The 17,668-nt window shown below is 48.3% G+C and overlaps 1 protein-coding gene across 1 annotated transcript in view; it reads right to left on the bottom strand.

Moving 5' to 3' along the window:
* Positions 1-367: 367 nt before the first annotated feature.
* LOC144110255 (BBSome complex member BBS2-like) overlaps positions 368-17,668 on the bottom strand; it is a 48,705-nt gene continuing 31,404 nt past the window's right edge. The window contains exons 12-17 of the mRNA XM_077643101.1: positions 14,930-15,037; positions 13,016-13,142; positions 10,476-10,607; positions 9,317-9,454; positions 7,624-7,736; positions 368-1,073 (exon numbers count right to left, since the gene is read on the bottom strand). Of these exons, the coding sequence (XP_077499227.1) occupies positions 803-1,073; positions 7,624-7,736; positions 9,317-9,454; positions 10,476-10,607; positions 13,016-13,142; positions 14,930-15,037 (889 nt within the window). The 3' untranslated portion in view covers positions 368-802. The remainder of the gene's footprint in view (positions 1,074-7,623; positions 7,737-9,316; positions 9,455-10,475; positions 10,608-13,015; positions 13,143-14,929; positions 15,038-17,668) is intronic.

The following is a 17,668-nucleotide window of genomic DNA, read 5'->3' as shown; positions in this document are numbered from 1 at the left end:
GTGCTTAGTATATGGTCTTCTGACCAACTGTGGTACCGTTTTGAAATAACTTCGTAACCTAAATCATGCCCATAAATGCATGCCCTCGCACCCCTCCGCTATGTGACCTTGTCAGCGCTCATGTGCCCACTGACACTTATGGGAACTTATTAGCAGGCCTTCACTCAGTCACCAGCAGAATGGACAACCAAGATACGCCCTTGTTTGCAAAGATGCCTATAGGCTATCACAGTAATATGGTCGACTTCTTTCAGTAGTAGCCTCATGTGGCATGTCAGGTTTTTTGTCCATATAGTGCAGCCGAACAACAAAGCCACTGCGGAGGCAGAAATATTGATCGACACAGAAAACCGTAGTGCGTCTAAAATCCACTGCAGTGCGTCAAAAAGTGCGTTTATTTTAGCGTTTCATCGCTTTAAAATGCGTTCAACCGATTCAGGACTAACGTTGCTTCAACAAGACCACACGTATTCGTTGACCAATATTCTCTGGTGCGCATCTCTCTGGTCAATCTGGCACTTAATTATAAGCTTGATGTTATAAGCCCGCAGTCCGCTTAAAAGCGTGACTCCATGCCGCATATGACGGCCTCCGCGCAATGGCCTGCGTAAAGACGTCGGAGGTGGTCAGCATCACACTTATAAGGGTGACGTTGTGGCCCGCAGTCGGCTTGCAAGCGTGACACTATACAGCAGAGCGGCCTCCTAGCAGTGGCCGTGTAGCAGGGCCTGCATCAGGGCGTCTGCAAATCTCACTTATGAGCGTGACGTTATTGGCCCGCAGTCCGCTTATAAGCGTGACGCTACCGCAGGGGGGCCTCCTCTCGGTGGCCGTGCAGTAGGGCTTGCATCAGGGCGTCGGCGTCGGCGGGCGGCCCCAGCGCTCGGCGGCACGCGGCCACGGTGCGCGCCTTGTGAGTGCCCGCCCTGAGCGCGGCCGCCCTCTCGATGCCCCGGTTGAGTAGCCGCACGCAGCGCGACAGCTCCTCGTGGCTCTGGCAGCGCACCCGGTGGTCGCTGACCAGCTCGCGGTTCAGTGCCTGCAGCTCCTGGTACCAGCGGCGCATGCCGTCACTGCGACAGAGGGCGCGCGCAGCGGTCATGCTGTAGGGTGCCTCGAGGCGCGGACATCGAGGCACCCTATCGTGCTGGAACTCCAAACAATGAACAGTTGGTTGAGTTGATCTGAACTTATATTGAGGAGCATGAATTGAGTACAACCAAGCTAGCTATATGGAAGGATATGGCAGGGGTTACGTCAAGAGACAGGAAGTAAGCAGAGTGGGTAAAAGACCAAGCGTGAGTTAACGATATCCTGACTGAAATAAATAAAAACGACCGTTGGCAGGCCGTGTAATGCATGAAGAACAGAGTCGATCTTAATATCCAACCCTTTTTTGCCCGTACTAACGCTTTCAAATACAGTTTTTTTCCGCGTACCGTGGAGAGTTGGAACTCTTTAAATGGAAATATACGTGCCTTTTCTGTGTCTGATTTTGCGTCCGAAATTGAGACGTAGCATTATATGATGTTGTATGCAGCGTTTGTTTCACATTTTGCCATGTACCCCTTTATGCGCGCAACTGTACCGCATGATATATGTAACCACTCCTGCTATAGCCCCTGGAATGGGGCTGCAGTATTTTCAAATAAATAAATAAATAAATAAAATAAACAGAGTGCATTTGGAGACCCCCCCCCCCCCTATTTGTTAGCTTCATATCAAATTTCTGGAATTTTTTGCCAGCTGATACATGATGACAGACGACGACGCCGGGATTTCATCAGAACGAGCTTCATACACTATCACGTAAAAACGGTGCGTCAAAGATGTGAGAAGTAGTGCAGAGTGACAAAACACAAAGAAAAGGGAAGATATTCGAGTTTTGTATGGTCGCATTTCGTCCTTTTCAGCACTTTCGCGCTGCCGTGCGCAACAGAGGTATTTAATGCATCCATATTCTCCCACAATTTGGGGGGGAGGGGGGGGGCAGGTCAAGCGAACGCGAAAGGGTGCTCTTCAGGCAGCACTCCCCCCTAAACCTGCGCCATATTGTCTGCAAATAAATGCCGATTTCAATGTCATCGTGAGTGTAAACGTCGCCTGCGGTATGACTCATGCGGCCGTCGTCTGCTCTGGGCTTTGTGCGTTGGTATCTACGCCCTCCCTCAAATGGCTGCATTGCGAAGGCATCCGACTGCCGGTTTGTCGATGCGTGCCGAACAAAATTCCAAGATTTAGTTGTTTTTTTTTTGGACGACGCTTTGGGCCACGATGTTGCCACAATGTCTCGTCGCTCATCATCTGTATATCTACAGGTTTTGCTGCTGCCATTCCTGGGACAGCTGCTGTCGCTGCCCGCAGCACAGCTAGCTGATAATAGTGACGATGAACCGTGCGTGAGCAAATTCTCTGGCCTGGACGAAGAGCCAATCTGCTGCGACTTATCTTCAAGTCTGCTGCTTCACCCACCGCCGTTTTTGGACACGTTCACTTTGCTCGTCTGGCAACGCGGGACGATGCTACTTACTCCGCCTCTTAAAAAGCGTGCACGTTTGGACGACGCTGCCACAATGTCTCGTCGCTCATCATCTGTATTTCTACAGGTTAGTTATCTTCAAACTTGATGTTACCGAAGTAATGATGTTTGCCTTTTGGCAGTGTCGAGGCTGCCCAGCCATTTATTCAAACATGCTTGCGCTGCTCTTGTGTTTTGCGCTTGTTGCTTCTTAGGGGGGCGTACAAGTAAACCCAGGGCCCGTGACAAAGGCCGAGGAAGATAAATTAGACGCCGTGGCAGAAACCGTAAAGCGACTTGAAGCAAGTAACGCCACTCTTCTTGAATCAGTACCAAAAGTGCTAAATATTCACGCCGCACTCAAAACAGACCTATAGAAAATGTAACCAAACGTGTTCAAGAACTTGAAACTAAATTTGAATTGGCTTCATCTGTTAAGGCTTCGGTAAATCTCTAAACTGGATTACCTAACATCGTCATTAAAATTGATGACCTAGAAAACCTGTCGCGACGGTCAAATGTTCTGGTTTGGTTTGGTTTATAGGGGTTTAACGTCTCAAAGCAACTCAGGCTATGAGAGAGGCCGTAGTGAAAGGCTCCGGAAATTTCGACCACCTGGGGTTCTTTAACGTGCACTGACATCGCACAGTACACGGGCCTCCAGAATTTCGCCTCCATTGAAATTCGACCGCCGCGGCCGGGATGCAACCCGCGTCTTTCAGGCCGGCAGCCGAGCGCCATGTTTTATAATATCGCCGACAGTGACTCTTCCGAAAGTTGGAAGACTTCAGAGCAACTTGTCAACGACTTCTGCCGCGCTAAGCTTGGCGTCACTGTGACTTGCGTTTCTATAGGGCACATCGTGTGGGCCGTTTCTCGATTCTAAAAGACACGGATGGCGAATTCCTTCAACGAAAAAGAAATTGAAGCCATTCTAAGTAATGGCCGCAAACTGAAGAAAACGGATTTTTGTATGGGGAACTTGCGCTGAAGTTTGCGTGCCGATTGCAGCGCCATAACAGACTGCCTAGCGAGAAGAGCAAGCAGTTTTGGATAGTACTTTTAGTACTCTTTCGCGCCACCTTCAGGCGCTTATTGGCGTGAGCCTCCGCGCTCTGTCGAAGGCTCGCGTGCCATGCGTCAGCTATCTGGGCTACGCCGAGAGAAGCTAGGCAATGAATGCTGTTAGCCAAACGCGGGCATCTAATCGCGCAGAATGTGTTCTCGCGTTTGCAGCGGCCCAAGTGGCTGACGAAAGCAGTTTTGAGTCGCCGAATGGAACAATTTCAGTGCCACCTTGGCAGCGCAGGTTCCCCATTGGACGGGACTACTCGCTTGCTGTGCGTGGTAGACGCCGCCAGCTGCTTTAGTTCCCCAAAGCGATTAAAAAAGGTGACCACGTGCGCCTGTCTTCATACCGATAAGGATATTTATCTGTGGGATGTTGCGAGTGGCCGAGCGGTGCCAGTTAGTCTTTCCATGACAGACTGACCGGTTCCAACAGCCACCGTATCTTTTCCAGCGTCTTCGTCATGCTCGTTGGCTCACGCCAATAAGCGCCTGAAGGTGGCGCGGAAGAGTACTAAGAGTACTACACAAAACTGCTTGCTCTTCTCGCTAGGCAGTGTTATGGCGCTGCAGTCGGCACCGCAAACTTCAGCGCAAGTTCCCTATTAACAGAAACTTGGTTGGATGATTATATTCCGGATGTTAATATTCTTCTCAGTGAATCCGAATTTTGGTTTTTTCGCTGTGATAGGTAAAATAGAAAAGGGGGTGGCGTCCTTATTGCTACAAAGAAACAAATATCTGCTATTCCCATTGTTGTCACTACTTTTCTTGAATGTGTTTGGATACGTTGCAAAATCGGCGTTGATGATGCTGTTATTGCTGCCTTCTACCGACCGCCAGATATGACCGTAACATTTTCTGGGGAATTTAATAGATTCAAGTAACACTTGTTGCGGGGCTAGTTGGTTCATAGTTCTATGTACAAATGTTAGCGCAAAAATAAGAGACAATCACAATAAAGGTGGGCAAGACAACGCGCGTTGTCTTGCCCACCTTTCTTGTGATTGTCTCTTATTTTTGCGCTAACATTTGTACATAGAAAATTTCATAGATTACTGACTGACTTACATGTGCGCTTTCCTAACGCCGTTCTCCTTGTATTTGATGATTTTAACTTCCCCAACATTGATTGGCCTAATCTTACGGTTAACTCCAGTGATGAGGAAGCCCACATGCTCGTTCATACCTGCTTATATTTTTCGCTTGTTCAACTTATCACTAATCCTATTCTTGATCTCGTCCTAACAAATAACCCTGACATTTGTTCCGATATCTTGCATTTACAAGGCCTATCCGATCACGACATCATCACGTGGTACATCACTCGGCCATTCAGTAGAAAGAAAACTTCCACGAAGCGAATTCATTGCTACAACTGCGCTAATTTTGATAGGATTAACTGTGCACTACAATCATTTTCGGAGGACTTCCTAGCTCACTATTCGTCTCGCTCGGTCCAAATAAATTGGCCATCGCTTAAAGACACATTGAATCTTGTTGACAAGTTTGTGCCAGTCATCAACATCATATATCATAAAAAAATGCAGCGTGGCTCACAAATCGCCTTCGTCGTCTTAATAATGAGAAGAAAAAAACGTTTGTACCGTCAAGCAGTCAAAACATCGTCATGGATAAAGTACAGGCATTGCGATCACGAATATCAGGAACTGCTTAAAACAACTCATTTCTTCAGTCACGACCTGTCTACCATGTTAACCAATAACTCTCATAGATTCTGGCGCGTCATCTATCCGAGTTCCCACCCCGGAATAGTACTAGTTAATACTGACGGTGAATCAGTCACTGAAACTGAATGTGCACAGCTTCTTAATGACGCATTTTTATCCGTGTTCACCCATGAAGACAGCACTTCCTCGCCCATGTTACAGCCATCTTCCGTCACTTCCATGCCAGAAATTATCATTAGTGAATCAGGCATTCTTGCCCTTTTGAATAACCCCAAAATTACTACTAGCTCTGATCAATTTGGTTTTAATGACAAAATACTAAAAAAATGACTCTTAACCTCTGTCAGGCAATATCATCGTTTTTTTCACGATCATTATCATCTGGTACAATTCCTGATGACTGGCGTACAGCGAAAGTAATACCCATTTTCAAATGCGGAGATCGCACTATTCCACTTAACTATCGCCCTATCTCATTAACCAGTAACATCTGTAAACTCCCCGAGAACGTAATACCTACTCAAGTCAGCAATTATGTAGAGGGGCACGATATCATTTTCAAATACCAGCACGGTTTTCGCAGGGGTTATGCATGCGACACCAAACTCGCTGGATTTACTAACGACATATTTTCCGCAGTAGACGCATGCTTACGAGTTGACGCAGTATTTTTAGACTTTTTAGAATTTTTTGATCACGTTCCCCACCACAGGCTCCTAACCAAATTGACACACTTAAATCTCCATCCAAATGCTATTTCATGGATAAAACAGTCCATCTACAATAGAAAACAACTCGTCGTCTGTCCCCGTAACATCTGAAGTCCCCAGGGCAGTGTACTTGGGCCTCTGCTTGTTTAAATTTTTACTAGCGATCTACCCAAGTGTGTATCATCTCAAATTAGGTTATTCGCGGATGATTGTGTTATATATCGTAATATATTACTAATGAAACCGACCGCCATTGCTTTCAAACTGATCTTGACGCTGTAACGGCTTGGTGTTATTCCTGGCTAATGTCTCTAAATACATCTAAAACAAAGTTAATTTCGTTTACTAACCGCTCCACTCGAATTCCTACAGCCTACTTCCTCAATAACGATAGCGTAGAACTTACAACAACTTACAAGTACCTAGGAGTTCACTTTCAGTCTGACCTAACTTGGCATTACCATATTAGCACAATCTTAGCATCAGCAAACCGCGCACTCTGCTTTCTTAGGCGTAATCTCAAACACGCGCCTTCATACTGAAAAAAAAAAAAATTGCTTACATTACGCTAATTCGCCTGAAAGTTGAGTGCGCTTTTGCCATATGGAATCCTCAACAAGCATACGTCATAAACAACACTGAATCCCTTCAGAACCGTGCTGTTCGCTTCATCTTTTCAGATTATTCACGCTTCACCAGTGTCACAGCGTTAAAACAACGTGCCGAGTTGAAACCACTATCGTGTCGACGCCATTCCGCTCGCCTAACCTTACTTCACAAATTGTATCGTCATTCTACCCTCCACGATGACTTATTTTTGCCACCCCTTGCAGTCTCCTCGCGCAGTGACCACGATAACAAAATAAAACGCATAACGTGCCGTTCATCGCTTTACGCGAAATCATTCATTCCTTGCACCATAATACACTGGAACAAGCTGCCATCACACATAGCAGCTGAGGTTAACTTACAATCCTTTCAGCATTTGCTAAAGCAAACCATGGACTAACAGATTTTGTATTTTGTTGTATTATGCAGGCATTATAGTATTACTGAGTATTTTATTTTGCGTTGTTTGTTGTTTTACTTGTGTACAATACTAGCTTTGTTTCATACTTCGTTATTGCATGCGTTATTTGTTTTATTTCAAGTGCCTGTGCCGTATTTATATTAATATGCTTGTATCCCCCCCTGTGTAATACCCTCACACGAGTGCCCTCAGGGGTGTTGTTAATAAAAATAAAATAAACACTGAAAACTAAACATCCTGACAGAAGTGCCTCTCTGGTTTAAATTGAACTTGTAAAAGGTACCGCCGTCCTCAACCAAAATTGTCTTGAATTGAACCCTGGCGTTTCGGATCCCTGCAGCCTGGTTCTTTTGGAGACGATGCCTCCTTTTCAGGTAGCTTATGTATTTTTTTAAAAGACGTGCCTGCATAAATTAACAAGCGTAACGAAGCATAGGAATTGAATATTCCTGGCTGCGTAAGAAAGCCGACGAGCTATAGACTCCCACGGTTCAGTGGGTCCAGCGAGTCTAATGCGGTCTCTCCCCATCAACTGCCTTTAGCCCGAAAGTTGGGTTCTCTCTCTGTCTCTCTCTCTCTAGGTTCGACTCGCTCTCCATCACTCACTAGTCTCTCATAAGGCGGCAGTCCTCGGCACGCAGCATCAGGCCCCGGACGATGCTTGCGGTGTCCGCCATGTTGGCCGAGATGGTGAGCCTCGCCGACTCGTGCTCGCGTACCTGTACGGAGAGGTCACAACGACGGGTTTTCACCTCGTGGACGGCTCCCTTGCTTTGAGCCACTGTACAGCAATACTATATCAGGGAGGTTTAGTGGGGTGGGATCGTAACAAAAACCCGAACGACGTCACGGCCTCAGGGTCACGTGATCACATTTGACCAATAAGATGGAGAATATTCGTCTTTTGAAGCGCAAGCTTCACTGCGCTAGGTTTTCAAGAGGGCAGCGTCAGTACTGTCACGTGAAAGGTGTCACGTGGCAGGTCATGTGACCTACTGACGTCACCAGAATCTGCCCACCGTGGCAGGCGGCAACAGTCCAATCAGGCAGCGGGAATTTCATCGACGCTCTACAGACAATCCGTTCGGCAGTGTGTGTGTGGCGCTTGTGAACGTAGCCATGCAAATGAATCTCGCTTCTCACCAGGGTTAACCAAAGTTTAAACCACAGCTAATTTTTCAGCTGTTAGCTGCACAGAGGCTCTCTGGATGAGTATTAATACCTCTGGATGAGTATTAAGGAAGGAAATTTTTAGTGAAACATAAAAGTCACTGTGTCTTAATGACAGGATGTTGAGTAGGCAAAGAGACAGCCTCATGTTAGATGGTGCGTACTATTCCGGCCTTTTTAGAGCGCAGCTAGCTCTCATGTGCCCGTTCCTGACTTCCGCGTCGTAGTCGTCGTAACCGGTTTTTTCCATATATATATATATATATATGGATGTGGTGGATGAGTGTGTGTGTGTGGATGGATGGATGTGTGTATAGACGGATATGGCTGAACCCTTTAAATCGGACGGTGGCTCAAGCCGCCTATCTACAACTCGTAAAAATTTTGCTCTTGTCTTGATTTTAGACCCCAGTCAGATCCCGGAGGGTGGCTAGCAGTGTAACACGCCGCCGGCCAGTCGTGAAGAGCTGCGCTCAAATTTCGCACTACCAGCTAGCGTAATCGTGTGTTAGTTTCTTGAGAAGTATTATGTGATCCGCCAGTCTTTGCTGTTGATATACGTGCTTAGGCTGTTCCGGCAACTGTGATGTTGGGGATCAAGCGAAATATTTTTCCTTTGTAGACGTCTAAGGTTATCTTCCGGACTCAACTCCGCAATTTTTACTTTAAAAATAAACTTAACAGGGAGCCTTGGCGCTCACCATGCCGATAATAGGGGTCATAGTTTTGTTGTAAGCATGACGCATGGCGCTGGTCCTGTGTTTGTTTCTTTTTTGTCCCAAACTAACCAACTAGCTCAAACTAGAGTTCATGAACATCGGTTTGCGGGAAAGAGGTTCATCCAGGAGGTTTAAGTTTTTTTGTTTAAGTTCTGTTTTTCTGGGAGCTTGAGATTTGTTTTTGAGGAAAGGAAATGACGCAGTATCTGTCTGACATCTCGGCGGACACCTGAACCGCGCCGTAAATGGAGAAACTCAGAAATTCGCCCGATACTGGGGATCGAGAATTTATGTGTCATCTACGTGCAAAAACGACGGCCATTTTGTTATGCGGAACCGTCGGACCCGCGCTATGCAGATGAAAGGTGATGGAATCGTTGCGTTCCCACTAAATGGAGCGGGCCACGCACCTTGGCGACGAGCGATCGGAGGCGCTCGTACTCTTCGGGAAAGTCTGCACGCGAGTCCAGCTCCTGCAGGTCCAGGTAGGAGGCCAGCGACTGGACCATGTCAGCCGCCACGTCCATCAAGTCTGTCTCGATGCTCACCTGCACGTCGCACATAGGTGCTCTTCCGCAGGCCAATAGCGGTACGGCGTGCCCGACTGGGCTGCCACATCTCCCACGGCGGCGTGTGCACACCTTATAAAAGGATTACGCCCGAAACCCAATGAGCATTACAAATCCCTTGGACGTTCTTGGGATGTTTAGGATGTCCCTCCTCTTGGACGTCTTCCCCTGCGGGCGTTCCTTCCTTGAACGTACTGCGGATGTTCATGAAGTCCCATGAACGTCCCGAGGACGTCCAAGAAAGTTTTAATGCCGATTGGGAAGGCCAGCTGTTCAAAAAAAAAACTATTTAGCGTGGTTAGTCGAAATGCGAATTAGGTGCGCTCGCACTTTGGTTTCGGTTCGGGGCTCAGTTTAAAGGGCAATGCGATAGCTGCGTGTTCTGGATCCATTACAGACGGATGGAAGTTGATGCAGACGACGACATCCAAAGCAAAGCGTGAGAGACTAGCAGTTAAACACGCGGAATGTTCGGCTATAGAGATGGACGTAATGGTCTAACGCAGTGGCCAGCGACGCTGGTCTGTTCGAGCCGCCATGTGTTCGAAACCCACTCGCGGTGATAGTGTTTTGCCATAAACTGTTTTAGATAGTTGGCCATAAAGCCTGCTGGCAGATTGCCCACAGCCTGATAGGCAGGTGGGCCACCTGCCAGAGGCTTCGAACAGACAAACATCGGTGAAATATAAGATTGGGGTGTTAGTGCTAGCGCACTAACAACTCGCTGACTGCATAGCTGTATACATGTACACTCGAAACTCGTTATAGCGAAACGGTTTATAATGGCTTAATGGATATAACGAAGGAATGACGATTCCCCTAGGAAGCTCTCTCGACGCGGACTATAACGAAGCTACGGCTATGACGAAGTAATCGCCGGGCCCATTAAACTTCGTTACAACGGGTTCAACCGCAGTAAAGATTCCGCACATAAGTATAGTAAAGCTTACACGGAGTTAAGCAGAGGTAACCTGAACAGAGATGATGAGCTACTACGCACCTCTCCGTTGTCCAGCACGCCGATGGTGATCGGCCTGCACTGCTGGCGCAGCGCGAGGAAGCTCACCCGGAACGCTTCCTGCTGGTGCATGTCCTCCGGAAGCAGGAAGTTCTTGTTCACCCACGACGCCACCTGTGCGCACGAGGACCTAGGATGACTTGCTCTCAACGCATAGCCGTCCCAGAATTCAATGGACATTAAAACTGCTTTGAACGTTCTGCGGACGTTCAGGACGTTCGCAGGATGTCCAAGGGAGTTCCAGGGTCCGCTGGGAACTTGCGTTCGCAAGTGTAGAGCGGTGGCTCACTGTGCTCATGGGGTTCGCCTGCTTAGCACGAGGACGCGGGATCGAATCCCGGCCGTGACGATCGTCTCCATTTCGACAGATAGGATACGAAATGAGAAACCCAATGGACATTGGCGTCTCTCATAGACTGAGTCGCTTTGGGACGTTAAACCCTCATAAACCAAACAAATGGACATTGAAACTCCCTTGAACGTACTGCGGACATCTAGGACGTCCACAGGAGGTCCAAGGAAGTTTTAATTCCAAATGGGAAGCGCCAGAGTTGCGCGTACGATGTCGGTGCACGTTAAAGAACCCCAATAGGTCCAAATCAATCCAAAGTCCTAATGGCTTCTTTTGCTCCCTCTTCAAGCTCATCCCTCCGGATGCGGTTGAGGTGTCTATGAGAGTGGGACATTTACTGCACTTTTCATTTCCTCGTGCAACTTTTTGCCTTTTTCATTAGCTGCCACGCGCTCGCGAGCCAACCACTAGAGTCAGGAAGCCGACACCTCCAGTTCGCCTTCAGCAGGTTGTGAGACGTAGCTAGCAAAGAGTTCGTCCATGCCGCGACGCAACAGCTTTTGTTCTCCTGTGAACGTTCCATCCATTTATCATGTCACATTGTGGTAGCTGGAAGCAGCACGGACAGCGTTGTAAACAACGAGTTGGCAACTGTTTCTGCGTTGCGTCTGGGAAGCACGGTTATGCGGGATGTATATATAGAACCGGCGGTGATGTACTCCAAAACTGTGTGGCTTTGGCTGTAAATAACGCGTAACAAGCTACAGCGTCGCAGTGACGTGCCTCTCTTTCGCTTTTTTTGTGTGCCTGAAGTAAACAATTAAAGGCGTGCGCTGATTTCAGTGATAACGAGCAGTAAAGCGGACAGCGTGAGTGTAAAATAATAGCTCCTGGTGCTCGAATGCAGGAGGATTGCACGAACTTATTTCTACCTGGTTTCCAGCGCTTTATCTTTCGTACACCTTGAATACTCCTCATAAGCATATGCAGCATTAGCGAATGATTTTTTTTCTCCTATAGTGCATGCTCTTGAACAGCGTTGAACAGAACTTACAAAGAACTTGAACGAAACTTGAATAGATATAGAGTTGACGGTGAAATTAGGGCCAAAGTGCGAGAAGTGCCGTTGTGGAGGGATGTGGATTAATTTAGACAAGTCCGGGGTTCCAACGCATAGCACAGAGGTGTATTTGGGTTTCGCTTCAATCGAAGCTAAATGCTGTCGCCAAGGCCTGGATTTAGCTACCTTTATAGGTTTAGCATCCGAACACACATACTGAGCCACCGCGGCAGGCCATACCGATGTTCACCTGAATTCAGGGGTGGATTGACGGGCGGGGGGGGGGGGGGGGGGTGTTGGGGGGGGGGGGGGCAAGCGTGCTGAGTTCCATTTTCCCTGTTATAAAGCCGAAGAAATATATCGTTCAAATAGGACCTTCAACCGCCCGCTCCAAGAGCGACCGGCAAGTCCTCCCCTGACACAAAGCTACAAAGAGAAGAGCTTGTGGCACCCGCCGCAGCTCCATTTTTAAGCGCAATTTCCTCAAAACCAATTGTTTTTCTTCTCACCATCTATTTATTTCGAGAATTGAACCAATCACAGCGTCAGATCGGTTTTGATGCCAGTGCCTTTTGGGGTACTTCATAGCTGGTACGATCAAGGAACTCCGTATATAAAGTTCACACACAGTTAAGCTCCGTCATGATCACAATCAGACCCCTTACATCCTTTGTAGGGCAAATTGTTTCACCCACTGACCCCCATCTGACGTTGTCTTAGGGTTTAACCTGCGGCTAGAAAGACTTGCCGCAGGTTAAGCCTGAACTTTGGGAAAAGCCTAAATAAAAACAAAAAAAATCACATGGACACCACTATGTGTTGGCGCGCAGTTGTTGATGTATTTACCGGAAGTGACGTCACGTTCCTTCAGCCGATGGGAATTATCCGCTCTGGTGACGTCATTTCCCTCCAACCAATGGGAATGCTCCGGTCTGGTGATGCCACTTCCGTACAGCCAATGAGAATGCTCCGGGCTCGGGGCGTCACTTCCCTCCAGCCAAAGGGCGAATTTTATGACCGACGACGCATTTCGGCCTCATTAGGCCTAATGCTATCGCAACGATATCACTGCCAACGCCCAGAATTTGTTCGCGCGCGCAGTGACGACACGCGGAATGCACAGATCACGAGCACGCCTGTACAGTACAGTGTACAGGGCTAAGGACGTACCCTGTACGGCCGCTCGTTGATGCGGAAGCGGACGCTGCCGGAAGGCCTGTCGCGCGGCTCTTCGGACAGCAGGTAGGCAGCGTAGCGGGGCAGCTGCCGGGATAGCTCGAACACGTGGAAGTGCTCGCTGCGGCGCCAAGAGGGAGAAGGAGGGAGAGGAGAAGGCGTGCGAGCTACAGTAGGCCGCGCGAGCCTCCTGCGGACACCCACGTCCAACATTCTTGGACAAAATTTTTTTAATATTGGAAAAGAAAAGAAAGGTACTGTTATGGAAACATTGCAGGTAACGATCCATTCTTACGATTAGTAGCAAATTAAAAAAAAAATCTGTTCGTTGCTCGCATCGCGTAGTTAAGTCTGCCATAGTAAACCAATGGGGAAAGCTTTTAACGGTGGCAAAAACGTTAATAGAAAAAAAAAAACTGCAAGGCAGCCGAGGGGAGATCGGCGGATGTATTGGTTTATTGGTTTATGGTGTTTAACGTCTCAAAGCGACTAAGGTTATGAGGGACCCCCGGATGTATTCACTGTTATAGTGAAATCTTACAATATATAAAAAAAATCGCATTAATAAATTCTTTTCCGTTCAAAAATGCTTTTGTCTAGAATTGGGTATGCGCATAGGCAGGTTCTGGAGCTACACAGTGTTAGGGAACGCGTCCCTGTTCCTTCTGGCCTCTTTGGGTGTCGCCAGGGTCTCTGGAGCCAAAACAAATACTGAATCCGCGTCTTTTATCCGTAAAAGGGAAATGAAGCGATAACTGTATCATCCTCAGGTCCGATGCATGGAGGAAAATGCCTGTCTGCTAGCCCCGAGGTTATTTAGTCACCCCTAAAATTCTGCCGTGGTGGCCGCGGGATTCCATTCCATGATCCCAATCGTGCCCGCAAGCAGAACGCCGTGGGGGTCGCGGATGATGCTCGGCAATAGAACGCCTTAGGCACTAATACAGTTGAGCCAGGTGGGTTGGTAGCCCTCCAGCAAGGGGATGGGGAGGTGTCGTGAAGAGGTATCTGGGTACTGAAACTCACTCGGAGGTCTTGTGGACGTCCAAGGTAGCGTCAGTGCCCATTGGGTGGTGCCTCTAAAGAGCAGCTGGCTTACTCACTGCTTATGAATTTGATTTCACCGTCACTTTTTAGTTCCGCTTCCGGATGGGTTTCTAGTGGGTGTAGGCCTTGTGAAGGGTGGGGGGGGGGGGGTAGGTGGGTTGATGCTGGGTGGCACTTCTGGAGGATGGGTTCTTCACTCGCTGAGGCTTCACACAAAGAACGTTTCTTGCCACGACATGGATAACGCTGTCATTATAGCCAAGTGCCACTCTGTCGGAGTGAAAAATGCCCCAACTTATGTGTATCTATGTTGTTCTCGTGCTCTGCTAGTATTCAATAAACTGCACTGATGTCCAATGGTGTGTCCTATGTGCATCGTTTTTATTGTCCCTAGTGCGGTTTGGCGCTAGTTACAGATAAATTGATAAAAGCTAGATAAATGGATTACCATTACACTGCAAAGCCCGAATAGGGAGGTCGCTTACTGGAACGAGAAAAGAATGATAATAGAAGGGGCAAATAATGATATTACAACAAGACAAATAGCAGACAGGCTCTTCGAATGATGGAAAGAAAAAAAATCGCACAGTACGGACGAACTGTCGCTGCACAATTCCTGTTATAGTCACCGATTTACCCACTTGTCAGCCCGTCACTATGGCCCCTAGGGACTATTTCTAGGGACTATAGCGACGGTATGCTACCTATAAATATTTCTAGCAACCACACCGTCGCCACGGGCCGAAGCTCCCCCTTGCTCGCCATTGGGGCCCTCTAAACGCACAGCACTCACTTATTGAACGTTTCCGGAGGTTGCCGTTACAATGCTTGCCAACGCACTAAAATGGCGGGCCGACTCGCCTGTCGCGGCGTCCCACGAGGACCTTGAGATGGAGGTCGACGGGCAGGTCCTTGGGTGGGCACAGCGGTAGGCTCACCTCGGAACGGACCGCATCGTCTTTGGGGTGGCTGCGTACGAGTACACATCATGTCCTCGTCCGAATGGCGTGCCGCCGATTTAGGGTACTGCTCAGTGTACACCATCTTGGCGCCAGGCATTACGGCGCGCCGAGGAATTTCGGCGCCAAAATGCTTATATGCCAAGAACTCTGCGTGCGCTGCCTTAGTGCGGGTCTGAGTTGGTGAGTTACGATTGATAGGTGACACACTGAGAAGAGAAAACGACGTTCACTTTCTTCAACGTTGACGGCGCTGAATGGCAAAGATAAGCTTTCTCTATTTTCTTCATTAAGCCAACAGATTAGGTATTGCAGCACACGGCTGTCATAGGATGATCACAGGAAATTGTCTCTCAGGAACACATTTACTTAGAAGGGCTGTGATCTTTATATGAATGGAAGCGAGTTTTACGCTTCGAAAAAAAAAAAGAAACACTCGCTTATTCTGCAGATCGTCGACTCGAAAAACAGCTTCGTTGTATTAATTCAGTATCGCGCGGACGCGTCGGCGCTGGAGAAACCTTACGAAAAACACCAGGCATAAATTGTAATCATAACCAGAAATTATAAGCGTAAGAGATTGCCGTGCAGAAACGCTCTATGCTCATTAGATCTCTGTGAAGAAACAGACAAGCAATTTAATGAGACTCGAACGCATCTGCCGTCTCCTGCAGTCTGCGGCAAATTGCCATGGGGTTTAACAGCATTACACTCGCCTCTCATGAGAAGACGTTCGTATAAAGCCACCTTAAACGCGTCAACTAATGCTGGTATCGCTCATCGAATCGCTCTGTGCCATACTGCTGTAGAAAGGAAGCGGCGGGGGGGGGGGGGGGGGGTTGAAGCGGGATTTGCAATACCCTGACAGCCGCCGCTCTTTGCTGGCTGTCCGCCAAACGCCAGCGCTGTGCTCACACCGAGCGAGCGCTGAACGGCTGGACATTAAGGTCGTCTTCCGGAGGGATCTGTGCGTCACGGCAGTTAACGATCTCCAACTTGCACATTAAAGGCAGACACTGAAGTACGTAGAGTGGTCACTCAAAAAGAAATAAAAATATTGCCCAGACTGCACCGCGTATGGCACAGGGCTACATTGAATAACAGGATAGGGTTTGAGGAACAGCGGCAGCGTTTCGATCGAGGCGGAACGCCAAAGGCGCCCCGTGTCCCTGCTTGTAACACTAGGTATAACGGGCTTCGGTACTGAAAAAGAAATGGTTTGGGGTTACGGGTGTTTGACGTCAGAAAGCGACTCAGGCTAAGGGGACGCCGTAGTGAAGGGCTCCGGAAATTTCGACCATCTGGGGTTCTTTAACGTGCACTGACATCGCACAGTACACGGGCCTCTAGAATTTAGCCTCCATCGGAATTATACTGCCGCGGCCGGGATCGAACCCGCGTCTTTGGGGTCAGCAGCCGAACGCTATGACCACCGAGTAAGTTGAGGCAACTAAATGAATAATTGCCTCTCCCGCACCACTACTGTATCGCGGGTGTAATCCCAATGGTAACATAAAAGATATGTGGCAATAGGGTAATTGAAATTTTGCCACACGAGGGTGGAGAGAAATCACTAAGGGAATGCTACTAGAGCGATCCACAGCCGGGGTAGCGGACCCGGGGAGACTCCCCTGATCTTCCCTGGGATGTAGCGGAATGGGTTGGATGAATGGGTTATGAGAATTGGGATGGGAATGGCGACAGCGGATATTTTATTCAGATCCTTCGATTGTCTCGACTCCATTACTGGCCTGTCTGGCCAGTACAGGGAGGGCGCCGAGATTGCCCAATGGTGCGGCCCCCGCTCACGGGATGCCTGACCACCCACCAAAAGCAAAGGGCTCCGACAGCCGGAGACAGGAGAACCTACGACGGGGTTAGCTACCTGGGGCCCCTCTACGACACCTGGTTCCACAGTCCGTGCCGACCGCAGACCAGGTTGTCGGTTATTCCGACTCACAGGGGTTGTTTCGGACCGCCCAGCTACTGGTCGTCGAGTGCTTTTCACGGTTTTTCAGCACCGCCAATGACACTGTGATCCGTACAGATGTTAGATTGGTCTAAAGAAAAACAATTGCCCTGAAAGAAAAACAATTGACACAACGGGCTTGTGATCTGTACAATGCGAACTTCGATGTCAAAATTGTCAACTAATATATTTAAAAAAAAAATCGAGAGGCCCGCACAGAGGCGAAGAACCTCTCCGCCAACGTATTTTTTTTTTACGAGGTCCGCACACTGAACTTTTTTTTTTTTTTACCGATAGATAGAACCTGTTAACAAAAAGTTTTTCTATTTATTACTTAACAAAGCAAACAGAAAACAGCACGTATTGTTTCTGTAACAGAGTACAACAGGCGACAGCCTCCGCAGAAGTTTTCCGAGGTTCAGTTTTTCGCGAATCGCTTCTCGAAGAGGCGATAGCGCGCCGAAGTGTTTAGGCAGTCACACACAAAAGCAGTACTCCACGAAAGCAGCATGTCGAAAGATAACCTTGAATCTTGCCTTCGAGCCTTGCCGTTCCATTCTTCAGCTTCCCTTATCTCTTTATGCGCTCCTTAGGTCGTCTGGCTATCGCCCCCCTTCCTTTACGCCGGAATTGCTGGCGTCATCCGGTCCTCAGAGCAACCGCTCAGTCACA

Source organism: Amblyomma americanum, chromosome 11 (genome assembly GCF_052857255.1).
Source record: "Amblyomma americanum isolate KBUSLIRL-KWMA chromosome 11, ASM5285725v1, whole genome shotgun sequence".
In the NCBI taxonomy this organism is placed as follows: domain Eukaryota; kingdom Metazoa; phylum Arthropoda; class Arachnida; order Ixodida; family Ixodidae; genus Amblyomma; species Amblyomma americanum.
The sequence above is the reverse complement of the archived record's forward strand: the minus strand, read 5'-3'. Positions and strand labels throughout refer to the sequence as shown.